Source organism: Heptranchias perlo, chromosome 17, assembly GCF_035084215.1.
Source record: "Heptranchias perlo isolate sHepPer1 chromosome 17, sHepPer1.hap1, whole genome shotgun sequence".
Lineage (NCBI taxonomy): Eukaryota > Metazoa > Chordata > Chondrichthyes > Hexanchiformes > Hexanchidae > Heptranchias > Heptranchias perlo.
Genome location: NC_090341.1, coordinates 39,889,090 through 39,916,912, shown reverse-complemented (window position 1 = coordinate 39,916,912; position 27,823 = coordinate 39,889,090). Strand labels below are relative to the sequence as shown.

Below are 27,823 nucleotides of genomic sequence, written 5' to 3'. Positions count from 1 at the left end.
CATATTATTGCATTATGGGAGAAGTATGCTACTTGGAAGATATTTAAACTCTTGTGAACTGCTTTGATCTCTGTAGTTTCGTAAGTATTTATGCTAATAGTTTATTGCTGTGTTCTTTTACTTCTGTGTAATTGTAATTCTTGTAAATAAATTTAATTACCGGTTTAGCCTGTAAGATATATTTTGACTGTGATATTTGCTGCTTTTTGAATCGGACAAGAGTGCACAGTAAGCAGCTTGTACAATCTCCAATGCAAAAATGTTGGTAAAAAGGTCATTGTTAATCCTGTAGCACATTACTTGCTCTTACAGCAGGGAGAAAGGTGTAAAGTTTAGATTATATGGAAATTGCCATTTGCTGTGAATGTGAAAAGAGTTGAGAGACATCCAAAATTGGAACAAATATGATTTCTCCCCTGGTCCCCAAAATGTAGTTAATTGCCCTGACAATTATAGTCACCTGAAAACTCACAGATCTGCTTCTACTAAACGTAAATGTGATTGCAGTGTCGGCACCTTTTCCCCATCAATACTTCTCTACATATAAAGCAGAGTACTCTGACGGTTTTTATAATTTTTAGTGACAACCGTTAAATATGGAAGTGTCATCTTTGGTTCCCTAATTAAAAAGAAGAAGACAGCATACAGAAGGATAATTTATTTCTCTCAATGCTGCACCTTTATCAAAGATGAGTTCTGACATGGAGAAGTAGGTTTGTGAAAGTGTCTCTGCTCCAGCAATGGTGTATTATCTCCTTTGAACAGAAATTTAGTATGTAGCTGCAGAAATTACAGTTCTAGCTGCATCCCAGTTTAACACATAAAACTGACAATGTATGCGCACTTAAATCCTGATAAACATGTGACTAATTTACCAAGAAATGTCAAACTTGAAATTAGGATTATGTTTGGTCCAAGAATTATATGAACTTTAGATAGATAACGGTAGCCAGTTTGAAATCATTGTACCATAGCCCATTTAGTTAATTCATTCAGCAATGCAATCTGTTCAAGAACAACCAAAAACAATAAACAGAACCCTGTAATGTACTCAAAATAATTAGATTCTAAGAAGTGCTGTTGTCTTTAGGTGAAGCTTGTCCTATTTAATGCGATGAGCATTTAAATTTGTTTTATACACTTGAAATTGTTTTGCATTTAACTCAAATAGTTGAATAAAAATTGGAGTTTAGTCAAAGTGGTTCAATCCATCGAAATTCTATACCGTGGAAATTGGTGGGAAGCTGTTTGATCTACTCCAGGACTTGAGAACTCAATCTAGGCAGACAGGTTCCCCTAAGACCTGAAACCATGTTCTTGTCATAATTCTTTCAACTTTTTCTAATGCTTCTATTTTCTTCTTTGAGATAGGGTGACCAAAACAGGACAGCATACTCCCAGAAATGGCCATACCATTAATTTGTACATTGATAGTTTAACTTGTTCTGATTTATAATTCAGTGTTTACCAGCCAAATTCATTGTTTTTCAAAATCACAACAACTTCATTAACTATGGTCTCCATGAGCGCAGATACATTTAGCAGTGAGGATACAGGACTTTCTTTATCCAGTCTGATTTTGGTCCTCTCTTGTGGGAAAACCTGATGTTTTCTGATTTGCACATAGCTGGCACAACACCAGTTGCCATTTGAAATAGAAGCACTTTGAGAGCTTATAAGGATATATTTTCCGATGTTATATATCTGTTGTGCAGGCAAGGAACAGGTTTGGGTGCATTGGAAAATCAGTCAAGTAGGATTTAGGCCTACTCTGCATCCCCTCAGCCCAATAGTATCTAATTGGGCTGCATTTGAATCATTGGAGACTGGTTTGAGATAGCAGTTTTCTGCTTCAGAACATTCCAGTTGATCCAAATGTATTGTGAAATTTTATTTTTAACATTCCATTCAAGATACCAATGAAAGATTCCTTGGATTTGGACCAGCTGGTGGTTAATTGACTTTAAGTTAATAGGTATTGCTGAAGATTTGCAATAAAAGATGTTCATGTACAAAACCATTTTCCATGTCTTGCAATATTATGTTTGGGATCTAATCTGGATTTACAGCAAGATCTGGAGACCATATTTGTACACCATGGTAATTTATGGTCAATTCCTTTGCATAAAGTAACTAGAAAAGAACAGATGATTCAAGTTGGATTTCGACTATCATGTCCATCCCTGTTACAATTGTCTCCAGCTATCTGTTATTTTTTGTTAAAAATATGCTCCTTCACAATAGTCTTTTATGTCTTAGTTTCTTAAAATCTTTTTTCTTTTAATGTTTCGCTCTTTCTGCTTCTATTTGGTCGTGTACAAATCAACCACTTATATGCGTTGTAGAATGGTTCTACTTGGATTAGGGCACTAGGAAAAGTAATGATCACCACAAAACCGCAAGGGAAAATAAGAAAACTGATGCAATGCACGGCCCTTTTTAAAACACAAGGGAACCATTAAAAATGAGATCTTTAGTGGAGGAATCATCTTTCTAAAAGGCAGAGTGGTTTCATTTGTGGTAAGGTGTATGGACAGTAACTTTTGGCATTTTGGCTTGTGTACTGCAATCCCAAGCAACTGTAATAGAATGGGCACTGATTGATGTTAAAAATTATTTTTAAAACTCACAACTGAAACACCAGTTTGCATAAAATTTTTATATATCCTAACCAATATTTTAGCAGTAAATCTTTCTTACATCTTCAATTTTCCTTGTTCTGAACTCTAATCTTACATACACAGATGACATGCAGTCACATGCATGAGCATGCAATACTCAATCCAGGTCTACCATTGTGTAAATCAGGTTTTTAACAGAATGAATGGATAGGACATTTGGTATTGTACCTTTTTTCAATCACTGCATATCTTAACACAGAAGAAAATTTCTCTGCCCTCTTTCTCCCACCCCCTCCTGCCAATTAACCAATCTGAATCCAAACTATGAAAACAAAGTGCTGATATGCAAAGTGGATTCGAACACCAAGAAGCTGATAGTATTTTCCAATGAAAATAGAAGAGGATTGGATGTAAACAATAATGAGACCATCAGGCGAATGGACCCTAATAGTTCCCACTAAACCCACCAGAGACCCAGAAAGCAAGACCAATAATAGATTATATCAAGGAATTATATACAGTCCACCAGAAGATTGCCATTCAACTGTGAGGAAACCAAAGTTATCAGCCTACCATTAAAATGGCAGAATAGCCCGCAGTTCACAATGGATAGCAATTTTCTGGGCGGTTGAAAAAAATATACTAAGTAGTTCAGTAAGCAATCTAAAGATGGTCCTACTGTAGTAACGAGATTTTGTGGCTTAATACTAGTAATAGGAAGAATTATTAGGGTAGATTTTCTACTTTAGATCTCTCGGTGTATGTCAGGAGCACATTTCGGGAAATTGCACAACCCCAACCCTTGATTTTCCGTCCATTAAAATGAATGAATGAAAAATTCAGACTGGGACTGCACAATTTTCCAAAATGCATTCCTGGCTGCGATAGGAACACCAAAGTGGAAAATCTCCCCTAAAGTGTTTAGTTTTTTATTCTTAATTAACATTATGTTTTTATTCCTTATAGGTAATCTTGCTCGAATAAATCTATTGGCTAGCTTTATTGCTGTTGGAATAGTATTAATTTCATAAGATGTTACCTGAAAACTTACAAAACTGGCCAGCAGTTAAACAGTTAATATTGTGCTGGTCTTGGACTTTTGCCCCCCGTGTATTTAATATTGACAAGAAGACCATAACGTTTTTTTTTTATCTGAAGCTGATTTTGCACCATGGTGTGACCCTTGAAAATGAAATTATATTTCTGGTATTGGAATTGATTAAATTTCAATGCAAAGCTAATAAGAGATAATGTAATACTTTGTCAAATTTATTTCATGTAGGCCAACATTACAGCAGTTGTCAGGGACTAAAGTGTTCTTAGTGAGCAAGAGGTCAAAGAAAATCTTTGGCAACATCATGAAATATGTACAAATGTTTCAAAATGAGAGGGAATTTAGTCTTGCGTGACTAGCATTTAACAACTTGGTACAAGTTTTTCAGCTTTGTACTATTCACACAACCCAAATATTTTGTGACAATTACGTTTATCTCCATTCTTTGCAATATCAGCACTTCTCTTGCATGTATATTGCTGTACTCTGGTAGATTAATGAATGTCCAAGACACATTATAATATTTTGATTGATCACCTAAGGTTTAACAATAGCTTGAACTGAGAGACATTAATTAACTACAATATTCATCAAGTCTGGACCAGCATGAACATCAAAAAATTCTGAATCTCTGTTGAATTGTTCTTGAGCTACGGTGTGGCTTTTTTGAAAATTCTAACACAGTCTTAGACTAACATTTAATGCTTTGTGTTAGACTGAGATTGGTGCCAATTATAGTATTCATGGTAAATAGCAAATTCAGACTGTAGGTAGGTAGCATATGGGATCTTTCACTTGCTCAACCTCTGAACCATCAAGTAGTTTTTCAATTTCTCCCAGTTTGGTGCTTCTGCAAATAAGTGAGTGCAGCCATATGCTGCCTACGTGTAAAGCACAAATTTGCCATACGCCATTAAAACTAATCTGGGAAAAAAAATCCAATTGGCAGTTTTAGCTTATGGCAGCAAAAAAAAATCTATTGTGCTACTTTTATTATAATGACTCCTTGAATAACAGCCAATGCATGTTTTTTTTTTGTCTAAGTGCAACAAACAGAAACAAGCAACTCCTGAGAGATTTTCCCACTCTGGGTACGGCTTTCAACACGTAAATTGAAAAATGAGTACCCTTCAAATTCTTTCTAACATTAGCTTCATAAGCATGTATTTAATATGCAGCATTTCAATTATAAATGAAAACCTATTGGCAATACCATGTGCTACTGATTCCATCATGTGTGTTTGGTTGGAAATGAAGTGACAACCCTGGCCCACCTTCTCCAATTAGTGGAACTATCATACAGATTAGATACAGGTGGGCAAAAGATCTGACAGCAAAGTGATGAGTTAAAAATGGACAAAAGTTAATATTTGAATGACTCTGATTTTAAGATCAGAAAGAGAAAAGGCTGTTTCTCCAATTAGACTATTGAGGTTTCTTATACTGGGCCCCCTGAGTCCATTTTGATTTACTCCTGCTTTGACATCACACCCATGGGGGTAATTTTAACTTTTGTGTCAAACGTGCGATACTGAATTGGTTGCCATTGAAGTCCGTGGAAAGGTTAATCGGTCAGGGTGTATAATGTGCAACATTGCCCATTTCACACCATTGCCGAACGTTAAAATTATCCCCATTGTCTTTTTGTTTCATTTCCAATGAGGAATTCATTCATTTTTTTCCTGATATGTCACCCTATTGTGTAATAACAACATCAGATAATGGCCTATTTCATATCTTAATGGCTCGATTTGTAATGTATTTAGTCAGAGAGTTTCATTCAATTTGCATCTTCCTTAGGTCATAATGTGTTCTAGTTCTCTGCTGATTGAGCACAAAGAGCTGTTTGACATTTGTTTTATCAATTCCCTTCATGGTTTAAGCAACCAGGATCATGTTCTCTTCCCTGTAGTTGTCTTTATTTCCAGTGAGAACAGATTTAGCTGCTTTAACCTCTCTTCATAGGTCATTGATTTAAGACCCAGCACCATCTTGGCTGTCCTTCTTTGAAGCCTTGCCAGTTTGTCGAAGTCTTTACATTAATACAGCGACTAAAACAGAAGGAGAAAGGTCTGATGCCAAGGCAGGAGAAGATCAAGCAAGCACATAATATTTCACTCTTTGTGTTTTTAAGTAGATATTTATTTTGAGATATCGTGGTTATAAATTGTAAGCTTTAAAGATGTGAGTTAAATTTACCACTGCACAGTAAAAAAAATAGCATTCGTGCTGTTGGTATTTAGTGAGTATGAATAGGGAAGTCGAGGTCTGGTTGGGGAATGAGTGCCTTATTTCTGATTTTCTAGTTTTTGCAAGACAGCATCATTACTCGGACATGGCCAGAGATCCTGTTTTCATTTTAATATGGAACTTCATGCTGGTAGCCAAAAAATACCATATGCAAGAAATAGATTCCACTAAGTAGAAAAAACACTGCCTCATATCTTCAGAGAGTTATCTGCTGGGTGTTTTGTAAGGTCTTTCAATATGCTGGGTATGAGTAATAGGAATATAACATAATCACTGTGAATAAATGAAAGGACTTTTTAGTGCTATCTGCACAAATAATCCAGAAATAGTAGTTTGAACTTGGCAAAGAATATATGTGTAGAGACATGTTACATTTGCTTTTATTGATTTTTCAGTAATATTCCACATGATTTACTTTCATTTTGCCATTTTAGAAAATGTCTATTTCATATAAACTAAAAGGATGCCTTGACTCCTCAAATTACAAGTTTCATATTCATTTTAATGCAGTTTCAGCACTTTCAAAATCAGGTTTTATGGATACACCTGTGTTATTTTTGTCAGGCTTTGAATGTAATTTTTGCTAAATATCAAACCTATATTGCAAACAGCTATTGCGTATCCTGCAGCTGCACCCATTCTGGCAGAATAAGGTCACAGTCCGACTCGAAGGACAATGCACCATTCTTTGCCATCCCATGAATTTTGGCTTGTGCTCCCCTAAACCAAGCTGTACGTGACAGAAATTGTTGCTTTCTTTTGTCTGGATGTTTTCAAACTGACTTGCAGTAGCAGAATAAGAGGTTAGATCTAGTCGGGACCATCCAGCAGTAGTCAGTTTCTGCTTCCTGGTATCATTTTTGCCTCCATGATTTCTGAATCTACATATTGGCAGATGTTTACCTTTTTTTGGAGAGCAATTTATTTTTTCACCTTTTCTCTTTGTACCATAGCAGCTACTGTGTAGAGTACAACTCTTCTATATTGGTTACAGATCTACCTAAAGGGCTGCTACACAGCCATCAGTTTCGAGATGCGTGACAATAGCCCAGGAGTGACCCGCCATTCAATTGTCCTTTACTTGGGGGATAGCCCCTGCCCACTGCTCAGCACCACTCCGTGTTTTCATGCTTGAGATCAGAAAATCATTGTATGGAGAGTGGTGGGAGCCAACCCATATCGTTCCACTGTTGCCAAGTGCTTTCTACCCCCATGTCAGCTTGAATAGAGCTTGAAGATCTGCCTTTGTAGAAGCATTGAAACCCCCAGTGGCTTTAAGTTATATGTATAAAAAAAGTAATTATAGCTCAGAGGGTTTTCAGTCCAACAAATAAGTGTTGCACTGCTGCAAAGACTTGCTGTCTGGGCGGATTTGAACACATAGATCTAAATTATGATCGAATTTTCTAGTATTAATATGTTGGGCAGTGCAACAACTAAGCATCTCAACTGGTAAAGAGACTTAGTCTACACATCGATTTATTAGTGTCATTTTGGCAAAATTTACTTTAGTCCTCTGTACTTTGAAATCAGGAGTGCTAATCCAAATGCTGACAATCTCTTACTGATCTTTAGGCTTAAAAATTGTGCGGACAGCAAGGGCTAGAAATTGCGATACGTCCCACAGGTTTTCGGGGTCCGTAAAGGGCGCTACAAAGTTGAAGACGGGAGCCCGATGTTTCGCCTTGAAAAGTGCCAGAAGTGCAAACGACGTCATGTTGGTCTGAGTTTTTTCTTCGTTCATGCGATGTGGGTGTCGCTGGCAAGGCCAGCATTTATTGCCCATCCCTAATTGCCCTTGAGAAGGTGGTGGTGAGCCGCCTTGAACCGCTGCAGTCCTTGTGGTGAAGTTTCTCCCACAGTGCTGTTTGGTAGGGAGTTCCAGGATTTTGACCCAGCGACGATGAAGGAACGACGATATATTTCCAAGTCGGGATGATGTGTGACTTGGAGGGGAATGTGCAGGTGGTGTTGTTCCCATGTGCCTACTGCCCTTATTCTTCTAGGTGGTAGGGGTCGTGGGTTTGGGAGGTGCTGTCGAAGAAGCCTTGGCGAGTTGCTGCACTGCATCCTGTGCTCGATGAGCATTCCTGTAGCCTCCTGCAACAAACATAGGCATTATTTAAATATTATAATCAGGGTCTTGTGCCTGCATCAGGGCCCTTCTGTTAAATTAGTATCCATGAACACCTGAAACGTCACTTCCTTAACCTGCCCAGCACACCTTGGTGGGAACAGTTGGTAAGCAATTTTCAGAAGTGGTATTTAAAGGAATCCTCATCTCCATTAAGGTAAGTCTATGGTTAGTCATTTTAGGCTGCTTGGGTGCTTTTTGGGTCACATTTTTGACTGTTTTTTCTAATGTTAGGCTGTTAAATAGTTTTGCAGAGTCTATTTGTGAAGGGCTATCCTCGTGTGGTCATTGAACTTCTTTCTGCATTGATGCCGTGTCCTGGGGGTGACACTCTACGTACCGATGCATTCTGCCACCTCTGCCCAATGGTGTTGGGTGACTTGCCTGGAAGACTTCCTGCTGCCTGATGAATGGAAGACACCCCTCCTCCTGCCAAAACCTCCCAAGTTGTGTCCGAAAACCGGAACGGTGGCGGGGGGGGGCGGCCCTTGCAGCTTCTCTTGCGTCTGCCATTGTCCACGGATAGTTGCCTGCAGCCAAAGTGCACCTCCCCTTCAAGAGGTGCTGGCTGCCTTTAAATTGTGTGAGGAACGGGCAAAATTGCCCCCCCCCCCCGCCCCCATCAGATGAGCTGCCAATTAACAGTAGTGCTGGCAGCTTGCCTATTTCATTTAATGATTTGCACGAATCTGGGGCCTTCTTTGCAGCCATGTGATTGGGCGCGCTCTGAGCACGCTTTCCATTCTGTGCTCGAAAACACACTCAAAGCAATTTCTACCCCTAAGTCTTTGGAATAGTGCAGTTACTTGTTACTTACACTGATAAAGTCTCTCTTTTCAATGTTTACCTTTAATACAGTGAAGACAGTGGATGGTAGATTATCATCAGGATTGTCTGTGCAGTGCAGAAACCATTGAATTTAAGTTTTTCCATCCATGATGATTGTGGTGTGTGAGTCCTTTCCAGTCTTCTAAATGGTGATAGATCTGAAGAGTTTGAACAGATCCTTAAACAGAAGTTGATCTATCCAATCATAAATGAACATTTATTTGCTTGCCAAATATTTTACCTGGGCTGTATCTAGTGCTAGTCGGAAAATGATATAACAAAGCTTTCTGGGCACAGTGCATTACTCTCTGAAGAATCAAAAACCTGAGTGAATGGTTTACATTTCGACATTGCAGTTTCCCGAAAGGTGTCCATCCATCAAATCCTTATTGGACGTAATACAGAACAGGAGATAGGTGCCTTGAAGTCAGTATGCATCCATTTCATCACTAACCGGGTAATCATGTGGGGCTATATAAGACTGATTATGGTGCTGTATCTGCATCATTCTTTGTCAGCTCCTTCATGCAAGTGAACTTATTTCATTAGAGTGCTTTTGCCAATGCAAAGGAGCATGCAATCCCTAAAGTATCATTTGCTTTATGGAACAGTTGCAGGAATACTAGAGAATAAATATTGTTGACTTATTTAGCACAGTATTAAAAATGTCAGCTTCAGATTTACATAGGATACATAGAATTTTACAGCACAGAAACAGGCCATTCGGCCCAACAGCTCGATGCCAGTGTTTATGCTCCACGCAAGCCTCTTCCCACCTTACTTCATCTCACCCTATCAATATATCCTTCTATTCCTTTCTCTCTCAAGTATTTATCTAGCTTCCCCTCAACCATTTGTAGTGAGTTCCACATGCTTACCACTCTCTGAGTAAAGGAGTTTCTCCTGAATTCCTTTTTGGATGTATTAGTGACTACCTTATATTTATGGCCCCTAGTTTTGGACTCCCCCACAAGTGGAAACATCTTCTCTACGTCTACCCTATCGAACCTCTTCATAATTTTAAAGACCTTTATCAGGTCACCACTCGGTCTTCTCTTTTCTGGAGAAAAGAGCCCCAGTCTTTCCTGATAGTTGTACTCTCTCAATTCTAGTATCATCCTTGTAAATCTTTTTGCACTTTCTCCACTGCTTCTATAACCTTTTTGTACTATGGAGACCAGAACTGTGCACAGTACTCTTAAGTATGCTGTAAGGTTCTATACAAGTTTAACATAATTTCTCTGCTTTTGAATTATATTCCTCTGGAAATGAACCCCAGTGCTTTGTTTGTGTATTTTGTGGCCTGCATTGCTACTTTTCATGATTTGTGAATGTGAACACCTCGATCCCTGTGCATCTCTACTCCTTTTAGATTCTTATTTTCCAAGGAGTAGGCGGCCTCCTTATTCCTCCTACCAAAATGCACCACTTTACAAGTATCTATATTGAAATTCATTTGTCCTTTACTCGCTCATTCTGCAAGTTTGTTAATGTCGCCTTGTATTTTGTCGCAGTTTTCCTCAGTGTTAACCATACCCCCCAATTTGGTGTCATCTACAAATTTTGATATTGTACTTCCGATTCCCAAGTACAAATGATTTATGTAAATGGTGAACAACAGTGGTCCCAGCACCGATCCCTGTGGAACACCACTTCCCACCTTCCACCAGTCTGAGTAACTACCTTTAACCACTACTCTCTGTTTTCAGTTTTGTAGCCAGTTTGCTATCCATTCTGCGACTTGTCACCTGACTCCAGATTTGGCTTTGGGGAATCAAAATATTGGACTTCCTAGAACAAATCTAAACTCAAAGTGAAAAATTTAAACTCAGTCATAGCGTAACCTTAATAAATAAGTGTCAGCTGTGACTCAGCCGCCAGCACTCTTGCCTCCGAGTCAGAAGGTCGAGGGATCAAGTCCCACTCCAGAGGCTTGAACACAAAATCTGCACTGACACTCCAGTGCAGTACTGAGGGAGTGCTGCATTGTTGGAGATGCCATCTTTCGGATGAGACGTTAAACCAAGGTCCCGTCTGCCCTTTCAGGTGGACGTAAAAAATCCCACAGCACTATTTCGAAGAAGAGCAGAGGAGCTCTTCCCCGGCGTCCTGGGTCAATATTTATCCCTCAACCAACATCACTAAAAACAGATTATCTGGTCATTATCACATTGCTGTTTGTGGGATCTTGCTTTGTGCAAATTGGCTGCTGTGTTTTCTACATTACAACAGTGACTACACTTCAAAAATACTTCATTGGCTGTAAAGCGCTTTGGGATATCCTGAGGTCGTGAATGGTGCTAAATGAATGCGAGTCTTTCTTAATAAATAAGTCTCATCTCACTGTACTATCAGATGAATCCTCGCACTAACTGCAACATCAAAATGGCACTTTGCCTATCTAGAGAAACACATGTGTGCTGACATTTTCATCAAGTATCAGATGCCTTGGAAAGCAAACTGGTTGTAATGGAGCTAAATCCATCACATCATGAAAATCTGAACTAACCCAATTTGGTGCAATATGGGTTTGTGATTTGATTCATTGGTCTTCACTATAAGAGACCCTGAAGTGTATCTACAATTATGCATTGGACAGAGTTGTCCTTAAACTACACAGCACTAAGGCACAGAATGTGATTGTTTTCTTGAGCAGTCCCATTCCTGTCTTTAGTCTGTCAACTGCTTACTGCTTGCCAGTCTTTGTGATTTCATTTAACATTGCCAATCCTTCACAGATAGATGCTGACAATGCTATGAATTTAAACAATATGAATGAGTACATTTTGTTACAGCTCTGTCATTGCTTGTAATATGTTTTTGACTGTCGACCATTCTTCTTCTCATTTTTTAAAAATTAGTTTAACATACAAATACCAAAATCTTTTTTGTCTGTTAGCTCATTTGACAAATTGAACAAGACATACTGGATCTGTAAGTTGCATTAAAGGGGACTTAAAAATAAATAGAATTGCATAAACATTGCTTTTCATGATAACTTCAACAGCAGTCAATATCAGTGGAGCAACAGCAGTAGAAATAAATAGCTTATAATGCTGGAAATATAACATGCAACCAGTACTTCAAAATACCTCTTTGCTAGGTGCGAATTAAATGATAAGTAATAGAGTAGTAATTTATGGCTAACATTGAAATTTAATGAAGTGTCATAATTTTCTCAGTTCATAGTGCAAAGGAGTATTAACAACCTGTAATAGATTTTTGCAGGCATCATTCTCTCTTTCAATTAAATCACATATTTCTTAGCATCACATCACAAACATTGAGCTGGAACACTGCAGTTAGACGTTAAAAATAAATGACTGTCACGGCTGCGGTTTTATGTAATACCTTTTTGGAATTCTGACAGGATGTTGCCTGAGGCAGGGAAAATGCAAAGTATGGCATGAATTAAAAATATACTTGTGACAAATTCCAATTTATAAGCTATGTTTATTGCTGTGTTTTTTCCGCTTGGAAGGCTTTATATTTTAAACTTTTCCTCCCCTTTTCACACAGCGCGGCCTAACTGGATTCGAAACGTAACTGATGCTTATGTGCCCATTGAAGAAAGTCTGCAGTGGGTTTGCAAGGCAAGTGGAGAGCCGAAACCGTCTCACAGATGGCTGAAAAATGGTGAACCCCTTACAATAGAGGTAGGATACTGTAAGATGCTGTCTCTATATTACTTCCATAAAGTAATTTAGAATGAACATACAGAAGCTGATAAATGTTAATCTGTTCTTCTGATCCATGGTAATGTTTCCTGATAGATACAAGCCTCAAGCAGACGGTGTCTGTGTTTAAATTACATCCATAGCAGCAAGAAATGAAGTAGGGAATAGTAGAGTTATTAGCATGCATGTTCTTTTCTGATATTAAGCTGAACTCATCAAATGTAGCATTACAATTACTGAAATGTCAGAATGAAGTATTACTAGTTTTTAATCAGTAGAATTACTAAAGGTCATCAGTTTACTACAGGATACACCCAAGCACCCATACAGGCAATTCTGACATAAATGACTGGGAATACTTTGAACTCTTTACGTGGAAAATAGTCAAACAAAATAAAAATTGTTCACATTAAAAATTGTGTTTTTAGTAAGTAAAACCATAAAAGGACATTGATCTTCATTGAAATAAGAGGCATCATTGTTTTCTCATTTACAGGAAAGAATTCAGGTAGAAAAAGGAGCACTTACTATCCATGCTGTTAACTTGTCAGATTCTGGCATGTATCAGTGCCTGGCTGAAAACAAACATGGAGTAATTTATGTCAGTGCTGAACTGCGAGTTATGGGTAAGAATAATTTCATTCACTGATAAATGCACTTATGCTGTCACAGATTCACTTTAATGGTTCTTGTGTCAATGTTTGAGGTACTCCATGGCTGTTACGAATACGATTCATAGAAGATGTATATTACGTATCTAAGTTACCAAATTGAAACTCTTATCTTCCCAGTAATATTTTAAAATAATCTTCTGCCCTCTTTGTATGATTATCTCTGCTTCCTAAAGCGCTCCACGCTGTCCTCCCTCAACCAGAAGGACAGATCAGTCTGGGGTTGCTCCAAATTTGGCAGCTGGGGTAGGATGGAGTCACCATGTCATTGCATTCTTCGACCACTAGGGACAGGCTTACTGAGAAACAAAATTTCCCGAGAGTGAGTGATGTGGACTTGATCTGCTTGACTGTTTGAATCCCAAGCACCCAACAGACTGGTGCTTTGCCGCATCTAAAAAAAATAGAATTGATATACTGAGCAAAAGAAAATAATGATGAAAATCTAAGCTGTATGAGCAATTGATTTGATGTTTAGTTTATCAATTGCAATGGTAAGTTAGAAATACAATGAAGAAAAAGATCAATTTCAGGCAAATTTTCCACACCATTCACCAATGTTACATGGATTCACAAAAGTATAACTAATAGATTCTTGTTGCGAGTGAAAAATGTGACACCATGACGGTTTTAAAAGAAGCTTTAAGGTCAGAGTTATTTTTGGCTAATTGGTTCCTTGAGAGAATGGAAGGATGTGCAGTATGATAGTTACAGCAGAGGTTGAACTGGGATCAGTTCAGTGGACAGATAAAAGACATGCCATTTAAGGGTGGATGTGGCCCAACACACAGCTGCAATTAGGATCTTTTTTGTGACTTTGTTGCAGGAAGGTAGTCATTAGCTTTTTATACCATTTTTCAAACCCAAACAAAATGACAATAGCATTTGTTTTGATGACATAGAGCAATTTAATTTTTCTTGCAGGCACCAACAAGCTTCTAATAGGCATCCTAGTCAAGACATTGAAATAATATAAATTATAGTTGTGAAGAAATTTAAAAATGTCCAGCAATCGCTGACTTTTCAGTAATTACATACTGTAAGACTTTTCCAAACTCTACTTAATGTTAACCTTCATATTTTGATTGTTATTCCTGCAGTTAGTATTGGAAGGTTTTGAGATATCATTACCTACAGGGAATACAACTTATGTATCAGTAGAGAATTTTAAAATAAGTTTCTTAAACAGTATTTATGTTGTTTGTATTCCTGACATTCCTTTGACAGTACAAAAAGATTTTAGATTGAATTCATTCACTGTGCCTCTTTTAAGTTGGATATTCTGGCAGGATTGTTATTATAATTAATAAATTAGGAGGAAGATTTTTTCATTGGAATGCAAAGGTTACTTGTTGTCATGTAATAAAGGCCCTTGGATGGACAGCTAGGCAACTCATAGAAAAAGCATTATGAAGTATTTTAATAACTTTGGACAGAGGAAGAAATCAAGGTTGGATTTCTTTCCAACTTGGTAGTGCTCTGCATTATAAGCATCAACCTTGTTTTCTCAATAACAAAAAAATGGCTGAGGATAAGGAAGTCATTTTTTGATCCTGCACAGTTTCTTGTATGGTCCTTTGTTATACCTCATAGACCATCTCCATATTTGTTCCCTTTTGAAAGCCCAGGTATTTTATATACACCTTTTGATTTATTGTGGGTGAACTCATTCCATATGAGCGCAGTCAATTGCATTCAAAACCTTGGGGGAGCCTGCACTAGCATAGAGTTGTTGTGGTCTCTAACTGTTGATCCACACCTCTGTGGAAACAGGTGAGCCTCAACCTGTACATTGGTCACCTCTTGAACGCAAGTAATGCATGTTGTTTGACTAAAGCCCATGAAATCTGCTTCCCACGCCCCCACCCAGGTGATTGTAATGTTCCAGTACTGAAATATTCCAGGGCTTCTGAGACCTTCACAGCCATAGGCAGAACAGTTCTCGTCACACTGGTCACCTTCATATCATCTACTACCACATAACAACTTTCAGTAACGTCTTTCTGAAGAGCCTCAAGATCCACAGACACCGCCCTGTCATTGGGTTTTCATATGACATTCTAGCTATCTAGAACCTCTCCCTCAGATATGGTCGTCTTCTGAGGGTTCTTTGTTTATATGTCTTAACATCCCATTCCTCCTTCGAAAGGCGGACGGCAGCCATATGGCACTAAATTCACAGTTGTTGAGTTTTTACCGCATTTCATGAGGTATCATGGGAGTATACAGAAGCAGAAATATGGCTACATTTAATTAAATTGCTCATGATATAATAATGGCTCTAACTGATATGTTATAACAGTTTTGAGAACCCATTGCCAGCACTTAATCCTATGTTGGAAACTAGGAACCTTTGTCAACACCAGAAGACCACTTTCGTCTGAGTGTCAATAGCAACCAGGAAGCTCCCAACCCATTTTTATTAATAAACACTAGGCAATATTATTGAGGGCTCCAATTGGTATTACAGAGACACAGACAGATTTTCAACTGTTGCCCATCGATTTCTCACCTGAAAAACGGACAGCTTGGGGAGATGGTGAGGGGGCACTTCTTCCTCTCCTTGGACACCCAAGGCCTGCCTAATGCAATTTTCAGGTGGGTCTGTAAATAGGCACAGAGCACGCCCTCCCAAAAGGCTGCCTACATATGCAAATCGGGATTCTGCAAAAGTTCTAGGACTCCTTTTCGAATTTTTATGTCAGAATGGCTATCCTATGCAGCGCAGTTGTACCAGGCACTGTGTGACCTAACCAGTTGTCTTTAAAGAGACCCTAACACTGGAGGCTGGTCCAGAAATGGTTTGGAACTTTTTTTGGGGGAGTTTTTATAGGGCCAGGAGGAGAAGGAATGTCCTCCTGGTCCTACAAAAATACCAAGGCCTGCTGTCAGCCGCTTGGTAGGTACCTCCTCCTCCCCTTTACCATTGGATCAGCTCATCCATGGCAGAAGTTAATAATCACCCCATGGTCTTAAAGGTTGTCAGTAGCTCATAGATATTGATGCGTTGCTTACAATCCAGCGATAGCAAATCCACAAGAGGTTTTTCACCCTATCCTATTGTATGTATCTAATCCCAAGCAGAAGAAAGATTGTGTTAAGAGTAATAAATGTAGAAACTGGTTTCTCAAAAATACACTGAAGCCTTCTATTGACTTTATTAAAAAAATAAAACTGTAAGTGACAGGCAGCTGCTGTGGAGAATGCTTCCTGAAAGATCTCTGTTGTATAAAGGCCACTAAGGAGCATAGTTTAAGCACTATTATGATGGACACCTTGTTTTGTAGAATTTCAAATGTCAAGATTATGGTCTTTGCACAATACAGCAGCATCTTAATGAAGACCACATTGGCAATGTTATATGGCATCCATGCTAAACAGTGCCAAAAATATGAACCAGAATACTGGATTCCACTGAAAGTCGTGCTTGGAGATGGTTCACAATTAGTACCTTCCTATTAATCGTGACAATGTCATGACATGAAAATGTACCTAAGATTCAATATAATTAGTATTATTTATTTATGAATATACAGAGCGATATTCAGTGGAACAGATTAATGTGGCCCAGACACTTCACATATGAAAAACACCTTAGTACCTAAAAAAGATCTTGTGTTCCATTACCTGGCAAATGAATACACAGGAGATGAAGAAAGTGATGGCTCAATATGAAAAGCTTGTTGATCAGAGGAGCGAAATCACAGACTGCATGAAGTGATGAATGATTGTGGTGCAAACCTGTAGTGAGAGCTCTTACTCTTAAGACTCCAATAGAAGCTGAATAGTTTTTGTAACTGTGTGTGTGTATTGAGAAAGGCAACAATGATGGCTACTGTAGCCAGAACAAATTATTTGCCAAATTTGCACATTTCTACTAGTTTGGTGTCCCTTAATTTCAGAGGGTGCGTCTCAGTGAACAATTACACTATAGGTTTAACATCTATATGGAGCAAGTTCAGGTATGCACCAATGCCACACTTGTGTAGTGTAAACTGGGTGGCAAGATCCCAAATGACTCCAAAACGAGGGTCTTATCTCCCTGCTCCAGGGAATTGCATTCTACTTTACTACAGTGTTCGGTATAGCCCTGACTCCAGTTTCAGGCTGGTTTTGCAATATAATTGCAGCATCAGTGCAAAGTGAAACTTGAAACCACTTCACAACAATGTTACAGTTGTAATGTGAGGGCACGGTGAGCGAACTCATTTATGATTGACTTCTTGATATTAAAGTATTCCAATTTTTCTACAACTAGTCGATCTCCCATGGCTTATACATGTGGAGTTAAGACGAAGTTTGAACCCCTCCAATCAGATTTCTGCCCCTGTCACAGCAGTGAAACGGCCCTTATCAAAGTCACAAATGACATCCTATGTGACTGTGACCGTGGTAAACTATCCCTCCTTGTCCTTCTAGACCTGTCTTCAGCCTTTAACACCATTGACCACACCATCCTTCTCCGACGCCTCTCCTCCGTTGTCCAGCTGGGTGGGACTGTCCTTGCCTGGTTCCATTCCATTCCATTCCAGCCAGAGAATCACCTGCAAGGGCTTCTCTTCCTCCACCTGCACCATCAACTCTGGAGTCCCCCAAGAATTTATCCTCGGCCCTGTCCTATTTCTCATCTACATGTTGCCCCTTGGCGACATCAGATGAAAACACAATGTCGCGTACCACATCTTTGCTGACGACACCCAGCTCTACTTCACCACCACCTCTCTTGACCCCTTCACTGCCTCTGATTCGTTCTGCTGCTTGTCCGACATCCAGTATTGGATAAGCAGAAATTTCCTCCAACCAAATATTGGGGAGACCGTAGCCATTGTCTTCGATAAGGTCCATTCGGCAGCGGGGGTGGGGGTGGGGGGTGCGCAGTGGAGACAAGAAACCCTTCAGCTGGGGAGGGGTGAGGTCCAGAAAGACTGTAAACAGGGGGGAAGCTATCTGTAGGGAGGGGAAGCAATCTGAGAAGAAGGTGGCCGGTGGGGGAGGAGAAGCCCTAATAAGTCCTTTGGGCGGGGGGGGGGGGGGGGTCGCACGGGTAGACTATCTGTGGAGGTTGGGCAAGGCTAGCCCTGAAATGTCTTGCAATGGGGTGGGGGTGGGGGGAGAAGTGAAAATAGTCATTTACTAGAGGGGTGTTCCAGACCTGTAATTTTGGTTCATCGTGGGAGGTGCCAGTGGGTGGGGAGAGGTGGGGGGTGGCTGGGGAGGGGCGGGGGGTGGTTGGGGAGAGGAGAGGCCCAAATAATCTTTCAGTGGTGGTGGGTGGAATGCCAAGAGATTTTTCAGTGAGGGGGCAGCAGGCAGAAGAGTATTTCCATGTGGAGCGTACGGTTGAGCAACTAGTGTGGATAGAACATGATGAGATATTCAGGACAAGGTGCAGTGGCAAAACTAGGCTGTTCATAGTTGGGGAAGGGGAGGAAATGTGCCGCAATGGTTACATGTATCAAGAGAAAGGCTCTGGAGTAGATTGGTGTTTTCTGGATTGTCCAGTGGAGCAACAGAATGTCCAATGATTTAGTTCGGGGTTGGGGGGTGGTATTTTGAAAAAAGAAGTATGTGCATTTATTTAGCGCCATTCAAGATCTCAGGACTTCCCAAAATACTTCACAGCCAATGTCATCAGGCAGGTGGTGTGATTGCTCTGCCAACTGCCTGCCTCATGTACACTCCACACAAAATTCAGGGGCCATCTTTTAGCTGAATCATCTGTAATATTAGAGTATAATCCATTTACTGTCAGAAAGGGGGGTTGTTTTGGAAGGAAAACCAACATGTTTGCCATATGTAGAATATGAAGATTTAATTCACTTCTAGGCTTTCTGTCCTGCTTTAATAAGATGAACTCTCACAAGCTTCAAATAAATAATCAGTTTACACTTGCTAATTTAGATAGATGAAAACATTACTTTTTACAATCATTAGCTATACCTGCCAGGATTGTTTAAATCTTTAATCTTCATTTTTAAGCAATTTGATATTTTGCCTCAGAATAGTAAATCCTCCAAATACAGCTTCTCACAGTTTGAGAACTATTGCATCCACTTTTAACTCCAGTGTTCTAATAGATGAACTTTTGAAACCAAAGAGAGCAAATAGGATGTAAAAGTTCCAGCAATTTTACCTGAATGTTGTTAGGAACTTAGGAACATAGGAACAGGAGTAGGCCATTCAGCCCCTCGTGCCTGCTCCGCCATTTGATAAGATCATGGCTGATCTGTGATCTAACTCCATATACCGGCCTTTGGCCCAGATCCCTTCATACCTTTGGTTGCCAAAAAGCTATCTATCTCAGATTTAAATTTAGCAATTGAGCTAGTATCAATTGCTGTTTGCGGAAGAGAGTTCCAAACTTCTACAACCCTTTGTGTGTAGAAATGTTTTCTAATCTCGCTCCTGAAAGGTCTGGCTCTAATTTTTAGACTGTGCCCCCTACTCCTAAAATCCCCAACCAGCGGAAATAGTTTCTCTCTCTCCACCTTATCTGTTCCCCTTAATATCTTATAAACTTCGATCAGATCACCCCTTAACCTTCGAAACTCAAGAGAATACAACCCCAATGTGTGTAATCTCTCCTCGTAACTTAACCCTTGAAGTCCGGGTATCATTCTAGTAAACCTACGCTGCACTCCCTCCAAAGCCAATATGTCCTTCCGAAGGTGCGGTGCCCAGAACTGCTCACAGTACTCCAGGTGCGGTCCAACCAGGGTTTTGTATAGCTGCAGCATAACTTCTGCCCCCTTGTACTCTAGTCCTCTAGATATAAAGGCCAGCATTCCATAGGTTATAAGCACTTGAATTATGTATTGAAGGGGTATTTATTTTTCTGCTAAATAATTGTTTCTTCCTTCTTTCTAGCATCAGCTCCTGATTTTTCAATGAGCCCCTTGAAGAAATTAATACCTGTTAGCGTGGGCGGTGAGGTCATCATTGAATGTAAACCGAAAGCTTCCCCAAGAGCAACCTTCTCTTGGATGAAGGGAAATGAGATTCTGCAAGCAAATGAAAGGTAATTTCTTGAATGAAATTTGTCCTTTGATCCTAATAGCTGCTTGAATTGTGAAATTCCTCAAGGCAATGCATAGGACGCTTAGTGGGATGATGGTAGGGCCTTTACTATTGTAATTTTACTGTTTTAGGATAATTCTCCAACAAACAAGATCTACAGCAGGAAATAGGAGGACACAAAGACAGTACTGCTGACCAACCCTTTCATAAAGAAATTAGCATAGCTATGTAATCCTCTCCACCACTTCACAGCATCATACAAACTAATTTCTGTTTTGTACCAATGTGTGTCATTAGATATTAATATCTACATTATGAAATAAAACTGATGAGTTTGCAGCAGAAAAATCATCTTCCCCATGCACTTATTGATTTTTTCCACATGATAGTACAGAGCACATAATTGTGCAAGGTGTTTCTTTGTGTTTTTGGAGCATTAAATTGTAGAATATGAATGATGGGTTCAGAAGAATGGATAAACGTTTAATTTTTTTTCGCTGGGATTCTACTCGCGGTTAGTGCTGTGCTGCCTTCTGTAGGACTAGCTTTTCTGATCTATTTCCCCATCGGCTCCATTACAATTTGGCAGGGAGTCCCCTGCGAGATACGAGAGAGAAGCAAGACAAGAAGATAATAAAACAGTGAGCTGGTGATTGATTTGAGCTGTCATAAAACCACATACTGTGGATGTGAAATTGCTTTTAGGCTGAATGTGGATGATTAAGTATACTTTACGTGGTAATTAAAGAGCAAGTGAGGATTAAAGATTGAGAAATGCAGAAAAGGTAGCACTGCTTCTAAAGAGTAATTAATTTAGGTGGACAGAAGTTAAATAGAAAAGGGGCAGGGATGCTTGCTCATCCTATTTATTACATGTTTCTGTTTCACTGTGGTGCCTGTTACATTTTACTGTGTTTCCTGATCTCAATAATATTCAATTTTGTACAGAATGCTAAATCAGCAATTGTGGGGAATGGAAAAAGTCATATCACGAGTCGAGATAAACAGGCCCATCAGTTGTACACTATAAAATAGCAATTTTTTGGTTCAGCAAATTGTTTAGTATTATTTATATCAGTTATGTTACATTAGTTATCAGTGTAATGGTTATGGCCAATTAAAATCATTCTCCCACAGTGAAATAAACATAATTCATGTCTTAAAAAAGAATTTAAAAATCCATTCCAGAAGCTGAAAGTGAATAATAGATGAGATTGCTGCTAAATATTATTTGTCTTAGTCAGTTTTGGCAGATGACCAGGTTGCTCAGCTGGTGAAACACTTGATCTGACCAGAATGTTGTGAGTTCTAATCCCAAAGCTGCTTGTCAGTCAAGCCCACTTGCCTTTGGTAGGTAAGTTGCATCTCTTCCTGGCTGCACCTCAAGATGGAGCATCAAGTGGAACAAAATTGTGCCATCTCAGGGGGAAAGGAAATTGATACTGTTCAACTCACCCCACTCAAAATCTCCCCCTTGTGGCAGAAGACCATAGAGTTGCATTGATCAAAGTCAATAAACCAGACTGTCCCTTCATCCTGACTGAAGGAGAAGATGCGATGGGAAAAGTTGGAAAGAACAACTCAACATTTTCTTTCATGATCCATTTTACTACATTTTCCTGTTAAACTAGATGTTTAGCGATAAAGGTCAATGCTTTAACAATTGCCTGTCAGATTAATACAGAAGAATTTTGGTTGAAACTGTACCGTTAATATTTAAAAGATGATGAATGAATCATTCTCCTTACACAAGTATGTGATCAAAGACATATCTACCAGTGGCATTATTTTATTATGAACATATCATTGCTAAAATTAAGTTAGTGCTTTTCCTGTTAAGTAAATGAATCCAGTGGTGAAAAAACAAATATTAAATGATCATTACTCTGTCAGTTTTCATTTTAAACCCAATATGAGGTTATGCACACACGAAGTGTTAGCTGTGGAATATCTCCGGGTGTAAAAATAATGAGATTGAAATTGCACTGTGTGATACTAATAACCAAGATGTTGGTAAGGAATTCCTTTTTCTGCTCTTTTAAATAGGGTTAGGACCTTCATTAAATTAGCAGATAGAGGAATTTCATATTTGTGTTAATGCATTCGATTAGTGGTATCACCCAGTGCAATGCCAAAGTTGATGTTTGTAATGGTGGAATATTTTTACGGTATGTTGCAACTTTACTGGGAATCTCTAAGTATTAAACTGCCAAATCTATACGAATTGATAAAATGCAATGAAATAATGAGGAAAACGCTAGGCAGTTTTGTTACATCAAAAGAAAATCTGAAACCTGAACAGAATATCCATGCATATAATGTTGACAGTAGGAAGCCGAACATAATATAATTGCAAAGAAAACTGTTTTGATAGTAGATCTTATAATGGCTGATGTTGATATTTGCATGTTGTGTTGGGGACATATTAACATATCTTTCTGAATGTATGATGGCAAGTACTTGCATGCTGAGAATAAAGTGTTTAAGAGCACATATACCAAAGTTAGTTAAAGACAAAACTTGTCAGATTGCTGACATGTCCAAGGGAATATCTGGTGTTTGAAAATATTTAAAAGTTTTCAGGAACACATGTTCAAAACCATTACTTAATTTTACAATTTCCTGAGGGGAGAAAGGTTTGATCTTCTAGTGATTCTGTAGTAGCTTGTTTTATTGATAAGACTATGAACTAATGGGTTTTAACTATTAGGTTATTACTGATGCCTGTTACTCAACGTTATGTAAAGTTGCACATGATTTGTGTGCTTGAATAGTTAGTGGCATGAATTGTACATTTGTTTCATTTGTCGAAGGCAGAGATACTTTATCAGAGATTACTGAGGTGCTCTGTCATTGAGCTGAAGAACACTGAAGTGGTCAGCTATCACATTTAAAATAGACACAGAAATAGAATTAGAATTACAATACAGTGTGAACAAAATGACTGTGGGAGGGAAGGTGGCTTAGCTTACTCGTCAGTAAATTTACATCATCTTAAATTGCTTCTGAGCATTAAATCCTAAATCTGCTGCAAAATTTCTATTATCACACACGTCTACTGGATTTATTTAGTTTTATCTCTGTGACCCCTGCTGCTGTAATTTGCCAAATGATAGCAGTGCTGTATGAGTAATCCATCTTCATACTTGGGACCTTGTCACTTGTGAACTAAGAAGAACAATATTGTGTCCTTATCTTGATATATTCGGTGGAACGCTTGTTTCCTAAGGCATTTTTTAAGTACATTAATCTGTTCAAAGTAACTAAAGATTAATTTTTTCTATTGATGGAAAATAGTACTCAATAAATGTGGGGGTATAAGGCAGGTTTGCTTGCATCTCAATCTTCAAACCTATCAGAGATATGGGGGTGATTTTAGGGGGCAATTACAGGTGCATTGGGCTCCAAAAATCACTGAAATCCCGTTCGGGTTTGGAAGCTGTCTCCAACCCGCCGACTTCTGAGTTTCCCAGGGACCCACCTGTGTACACGTGGGCAACCCCAAAACGCAAGTCCTGCCAGCAATTAAAGCCGGCGGGATGACAGTTAAAGAGCCAAATGTACCTCATTGAGGTACTTAAGGCACTTTACCTATGATAGATGAAGTAATTAGAACAATTTTAAACTTGCCTGGGCGGCTTGCCCACCGCTTCTGATTCACGCCTGGTGAAAGCAGGCATGAAGGGCCGGATCAGGCAAAAAGAAACTAAATAAATTACATAAAAAACCATAGACGGAAGTGAAAACATAAAACGAACCTCGTTTTGCACCCTGCTCCGATGTCCAATGTCTCACGCTCCGATGTTCCCTCTCTTCACCCCCTCTGACGTCCTCCCGATCTTCCCCTCCACCCGATCTTCTCCTCTTCCCCCACCCCGGTCTTCCAGACCAGCGTGGATGACGTCTCGCTGTCTCTCTTTCTCGCCTCCCTCCCCCCCCCCCCCTCGCGTAGCAGCACCTGATGGCAGCCAGCCTGTCAATCAGGCTGGCTGCCGGGCGCAAAACCCGGAGAGGATGTTAATTATCAGCAATCAACATACGATCATGTCGGAAACAGTAAGCTTAATTATCAGCAATCAACATACGATCATGTCGGAAACAGTAAGCTTTGTTCATGCGGGTTTGCCACGCGCACCTTTACCCCCTGCCCCCCGCTGCCAACCCGCCACCATTGCAAAATCGAGCCCATGAACCAAAAAAATCAGGTATACTTTATTTACTTTGTTTTATATTGTGAATATTCAAATAATCTGATATATTTGTTTGTGCTCTTCTAATGAGTTTAGTGCATTGTTACAGCTGCCACAAACCCAAAAAAGCCCCCTATATCTTCCCCCGAAGGAAGGGAAAAAGGCCAAAATTGTTCACATAAACAGTGAAAAGATAAAATGAAAGGATATTCAAACCAAGTTTATTGAGGGGTGGAATTAAAAAAGGACTTTTAAAGTCCTGCTTAGAAAGCAAAAAATAAAAATAAACGCTTGCAGGTTATTTTTGGCAGCCATTTTGCAAAAGGACATCAGTAAAATCCCCAAACCATGTCTTCTCTCCTGAATAGTGCTCTTCAGGCTTCAGCAGCAGCTTCATGCAGCCAACGTGTTCTCCAGGTTGTCTTCTTTTAACTGAATTCTCAAAAAAACTCTATTTCTATATATAATTTATGAAACCATTTTAAAATTAAACATCTATTCTCATATATTTTATGAAACCATTGTACATTTTAATAGCAAGTTTCTCATGTGAGGAGTGCATTGGTACATCCAAATTTCGTGGCATGAACGTGTTTCTGGGATTAGTTGGGCCTGGGGATGGGGGAGGGTTTTTTTTATGGTGGTTTGAGCTAAGGTTATTATTGGAATTTCACTGTCTCCCATTGGTTGGTTTGCCTTCAACTGATCTGGTAGCACCAACTCGCAGGCAAGCCAGCAAGAAAACTAGGGGCACGTTTTCCTGCACTCGGGAGTATTGCATCGCCTGGGTTAAGCGCATGCAAGAAAATAAGGTAAGGAGTATTGCATATTTTCTGTCCATTCATTTAAATGGACAGAGAATCAGGCGGGCTCCCTTTTGGAAATGCAATCCTCCTCGTCCAATTTTCCTCCATGTGCTGTGCCTAGTTGAATGCACTAGGTGAATACACCAAGCCCAATACACTTAGGCACAGGAAAATCTGCTCCACGGTGTCAGAGACACGGGAAAAGAATGGAGCAGTTTCCTTTCCATTCTTGACAGACTGCATTAGCCAGAAACTCATGATTCAGGCACATTTGCCAATCCACTGGGGAAATATTGTTATCTCATACATGTATCCACTTCCTTCTATCCTGCTCTCCCATAAGCAGAGTTTTATCTATATCACCGTTGTCTATATATAGTATTTGTGGCATCACAATTGAGAGTGTAGTCTCAGAGGTGTAACGCACTCATAGGGTAAAAAAAATCATGATCAGCTCCAGGTTGAAACACTCTCCCCATAATTTATCCCTTCAGTCAGTTTACTTTTCATGTTCCCAAAACTACATCGGTGCAGAAATCTTACTGCTATCCAAGACTACAGTTCCTAGAAGCCATCACGTGGCTGGAACTTCTATACATGTGCTAAGGAACCGGCTTCTTTCTCATTTCTGCTCTTGCTACCCTTATGGGAAAAGGATGTGAGAGTCATACAGAGAGAGTAAAAGGGTGGAACAGAAAGACAGATTCACAGAAAAAGTATTAAAATGTTGGAGTATGGGAAAGAAGCAGAGAAACAATTAAAGGAAGGAACACACCATTCTTTTTGTTCACACGCAGTATTCATGGTATTATGTTTCTATTGTTATAAAATGGCATATCCCTTAACTCACTGTGAGAAATGCCACTGGAGATAAACTAATATGTTGCAAATACCAGTAGATCTTATGTGGCTCACAGATAATTTCAGGACCTGGAGTGTGGTTAACAAAAGAGTGAAACAAAACCAAGCTAAAAACCTGGCAGTAGGCAAAAAAAATTGCTGTCCAGGTAGACAGATATAATATAAAATTCCCCAGTACACTAATGGTTAAAATTAAATTGGAAATCTGTAAAATTGTATTCCTCAAAACCTTGCAATAACAATAGCACATTTTTCAAAAATGTATGAAAGGAGAAATTGGATTTTTTTAATAATACATATAAGTATTCATGGGGATGGGGGCTTGATTTAAGGTCAGAGAAGCTCAGGCAGAGTTTTAGAAGAAAAGTCCTTAAACTGTATAGAAACAAAAAAGAACCAATGACCAAGGACCACAAATGATTAACAAATAATCAAAATCAGATAAAAATGTGCAATTAAAAATCTGAGAAAATAAGGAAACAAAATGGATAGCAAAGACCAACTAAACAAGTGAAGATCAGGGAAGCACTCCAACTCAAGTGCCAGGTCTCTGACACAGAGATAGGCCTTTGGAAGGAAGCATTGCAAGGATCAGCAACATGATGTCGACAGTGTAATGAGTATTTTGAAAGATTTTTGTGAATTATTTCAGGATGTAGTTTTTATACATTTGTATTTTTTTAGGTCTTTATAGTTGGCTGGCTCAACAAACAACTTTGCTGCCGATAGAATTCTGCATAAATTGAGGGATTTTGATTGCTCAGTTTTCTACTGGCTTCTTGTTATTAGAAGGATATGCTGATAGAGTTGGATGAAGAGCTTTGGGAGGAGGCTCATGTGGAGCATAAACACTGGCATGGACCAGTTGGGCCGAGTGGCCTGTTTCTGTGCTGTACGGTGTACGGTAGCATAGTTGTTATGTTACTGAACTAGTAATCCAGAGGCCTGGACTAATATTCCAGAGTCATGAGTTCAAATCCTGCCACGGCAGCTGGGGAATTTAAATTCAATTAATTAAATAAAATCTGGAATTTAAAAAAAACTAGTGTCAATAATGGTGGCCATGAAACTACCGGATTGTCATAAAAGCCCATCTGGTTCACTAATGTCCTTACCCGGTCTGGCTTATATGTGACTCCAGACCCACAGCAATGTGGTTGATTCTTAATTGCCTTCTGAAATGGCCTAGCAAGCCACTCAGTTGTTCAAGAAGGTGGCACACCACCACCTTCTCAAGGGCAATTAGGGATGGGCAATAAATGCTGGCCTTGCCAGTGATGCCCACATCCCATGAATGAATTTAAAAAAAGCTTTCTATGTAATTCCTCATTGGTTTTTGGCTACTTCTCATTCAATTGAATGTGTGTTTTACCTTGCAGATAAGTGAATATTTGAGGCAGTCGAGATTTTTTTTTGCCTTACTGATGTGTGAAACTTTGAGATGATTCGCCAAGGCAAGTTATGAGGCTATGGACACAAGCTTAGTTGTATAAGCAGATAGATTTGCAACTTTAAATATGAGCAGGAAGATGTACTCCAGGGGAGTCGGCCTTTCAAAGAGAAATTTGCTCAGAGAAATTGGTCTCTCAGCAGACTGCACTGTTAGGACGTGACAAGCTTTCAGGCTTTGCTCAGGTAAGATGAGGATTGGAGTAAGTCCAGACAAAGCTCACACTGAATGAAAAATAAAGTCCCAATGCCAATTGCTTGACAT

The 27,823-nt window shown here is 39.3% G+C and overlaps 1 protein-coding gene across 4 annotated transcripts in view; it reads left to right on the top strand.

The window, feature by feature from the left end:
• Positions 1 to 27,823, top strand: part of LOC137334260 (contactin-4-like) — a 1,825,202-nt gene that overhangs the window by 1,275,329 nt on the left and 522,050 nt on the right. For all 4 annotated transcript variants that reach the window (XM_067998918.1, XM_067998917.1, XM_067998915.1 and 1 more), the window contains 3 exons: positions 12,407 to 12,543; positions 13,061 to 13,190; positions 20,103 to 20,253. In XM_067998918.1, the coding sequence (XP_067855019.1) occupies positions 12,407 to 12,543; positions 13,061 to 13,190; positions 20,103 to 20,253 (418 nt within the window). The remainder of the gene's footprint in view (positions 1 to 12,406; positions 12,544 to 13,060; positions 13,191 to 20,102; positions 20,254 to 27,823) is intronic.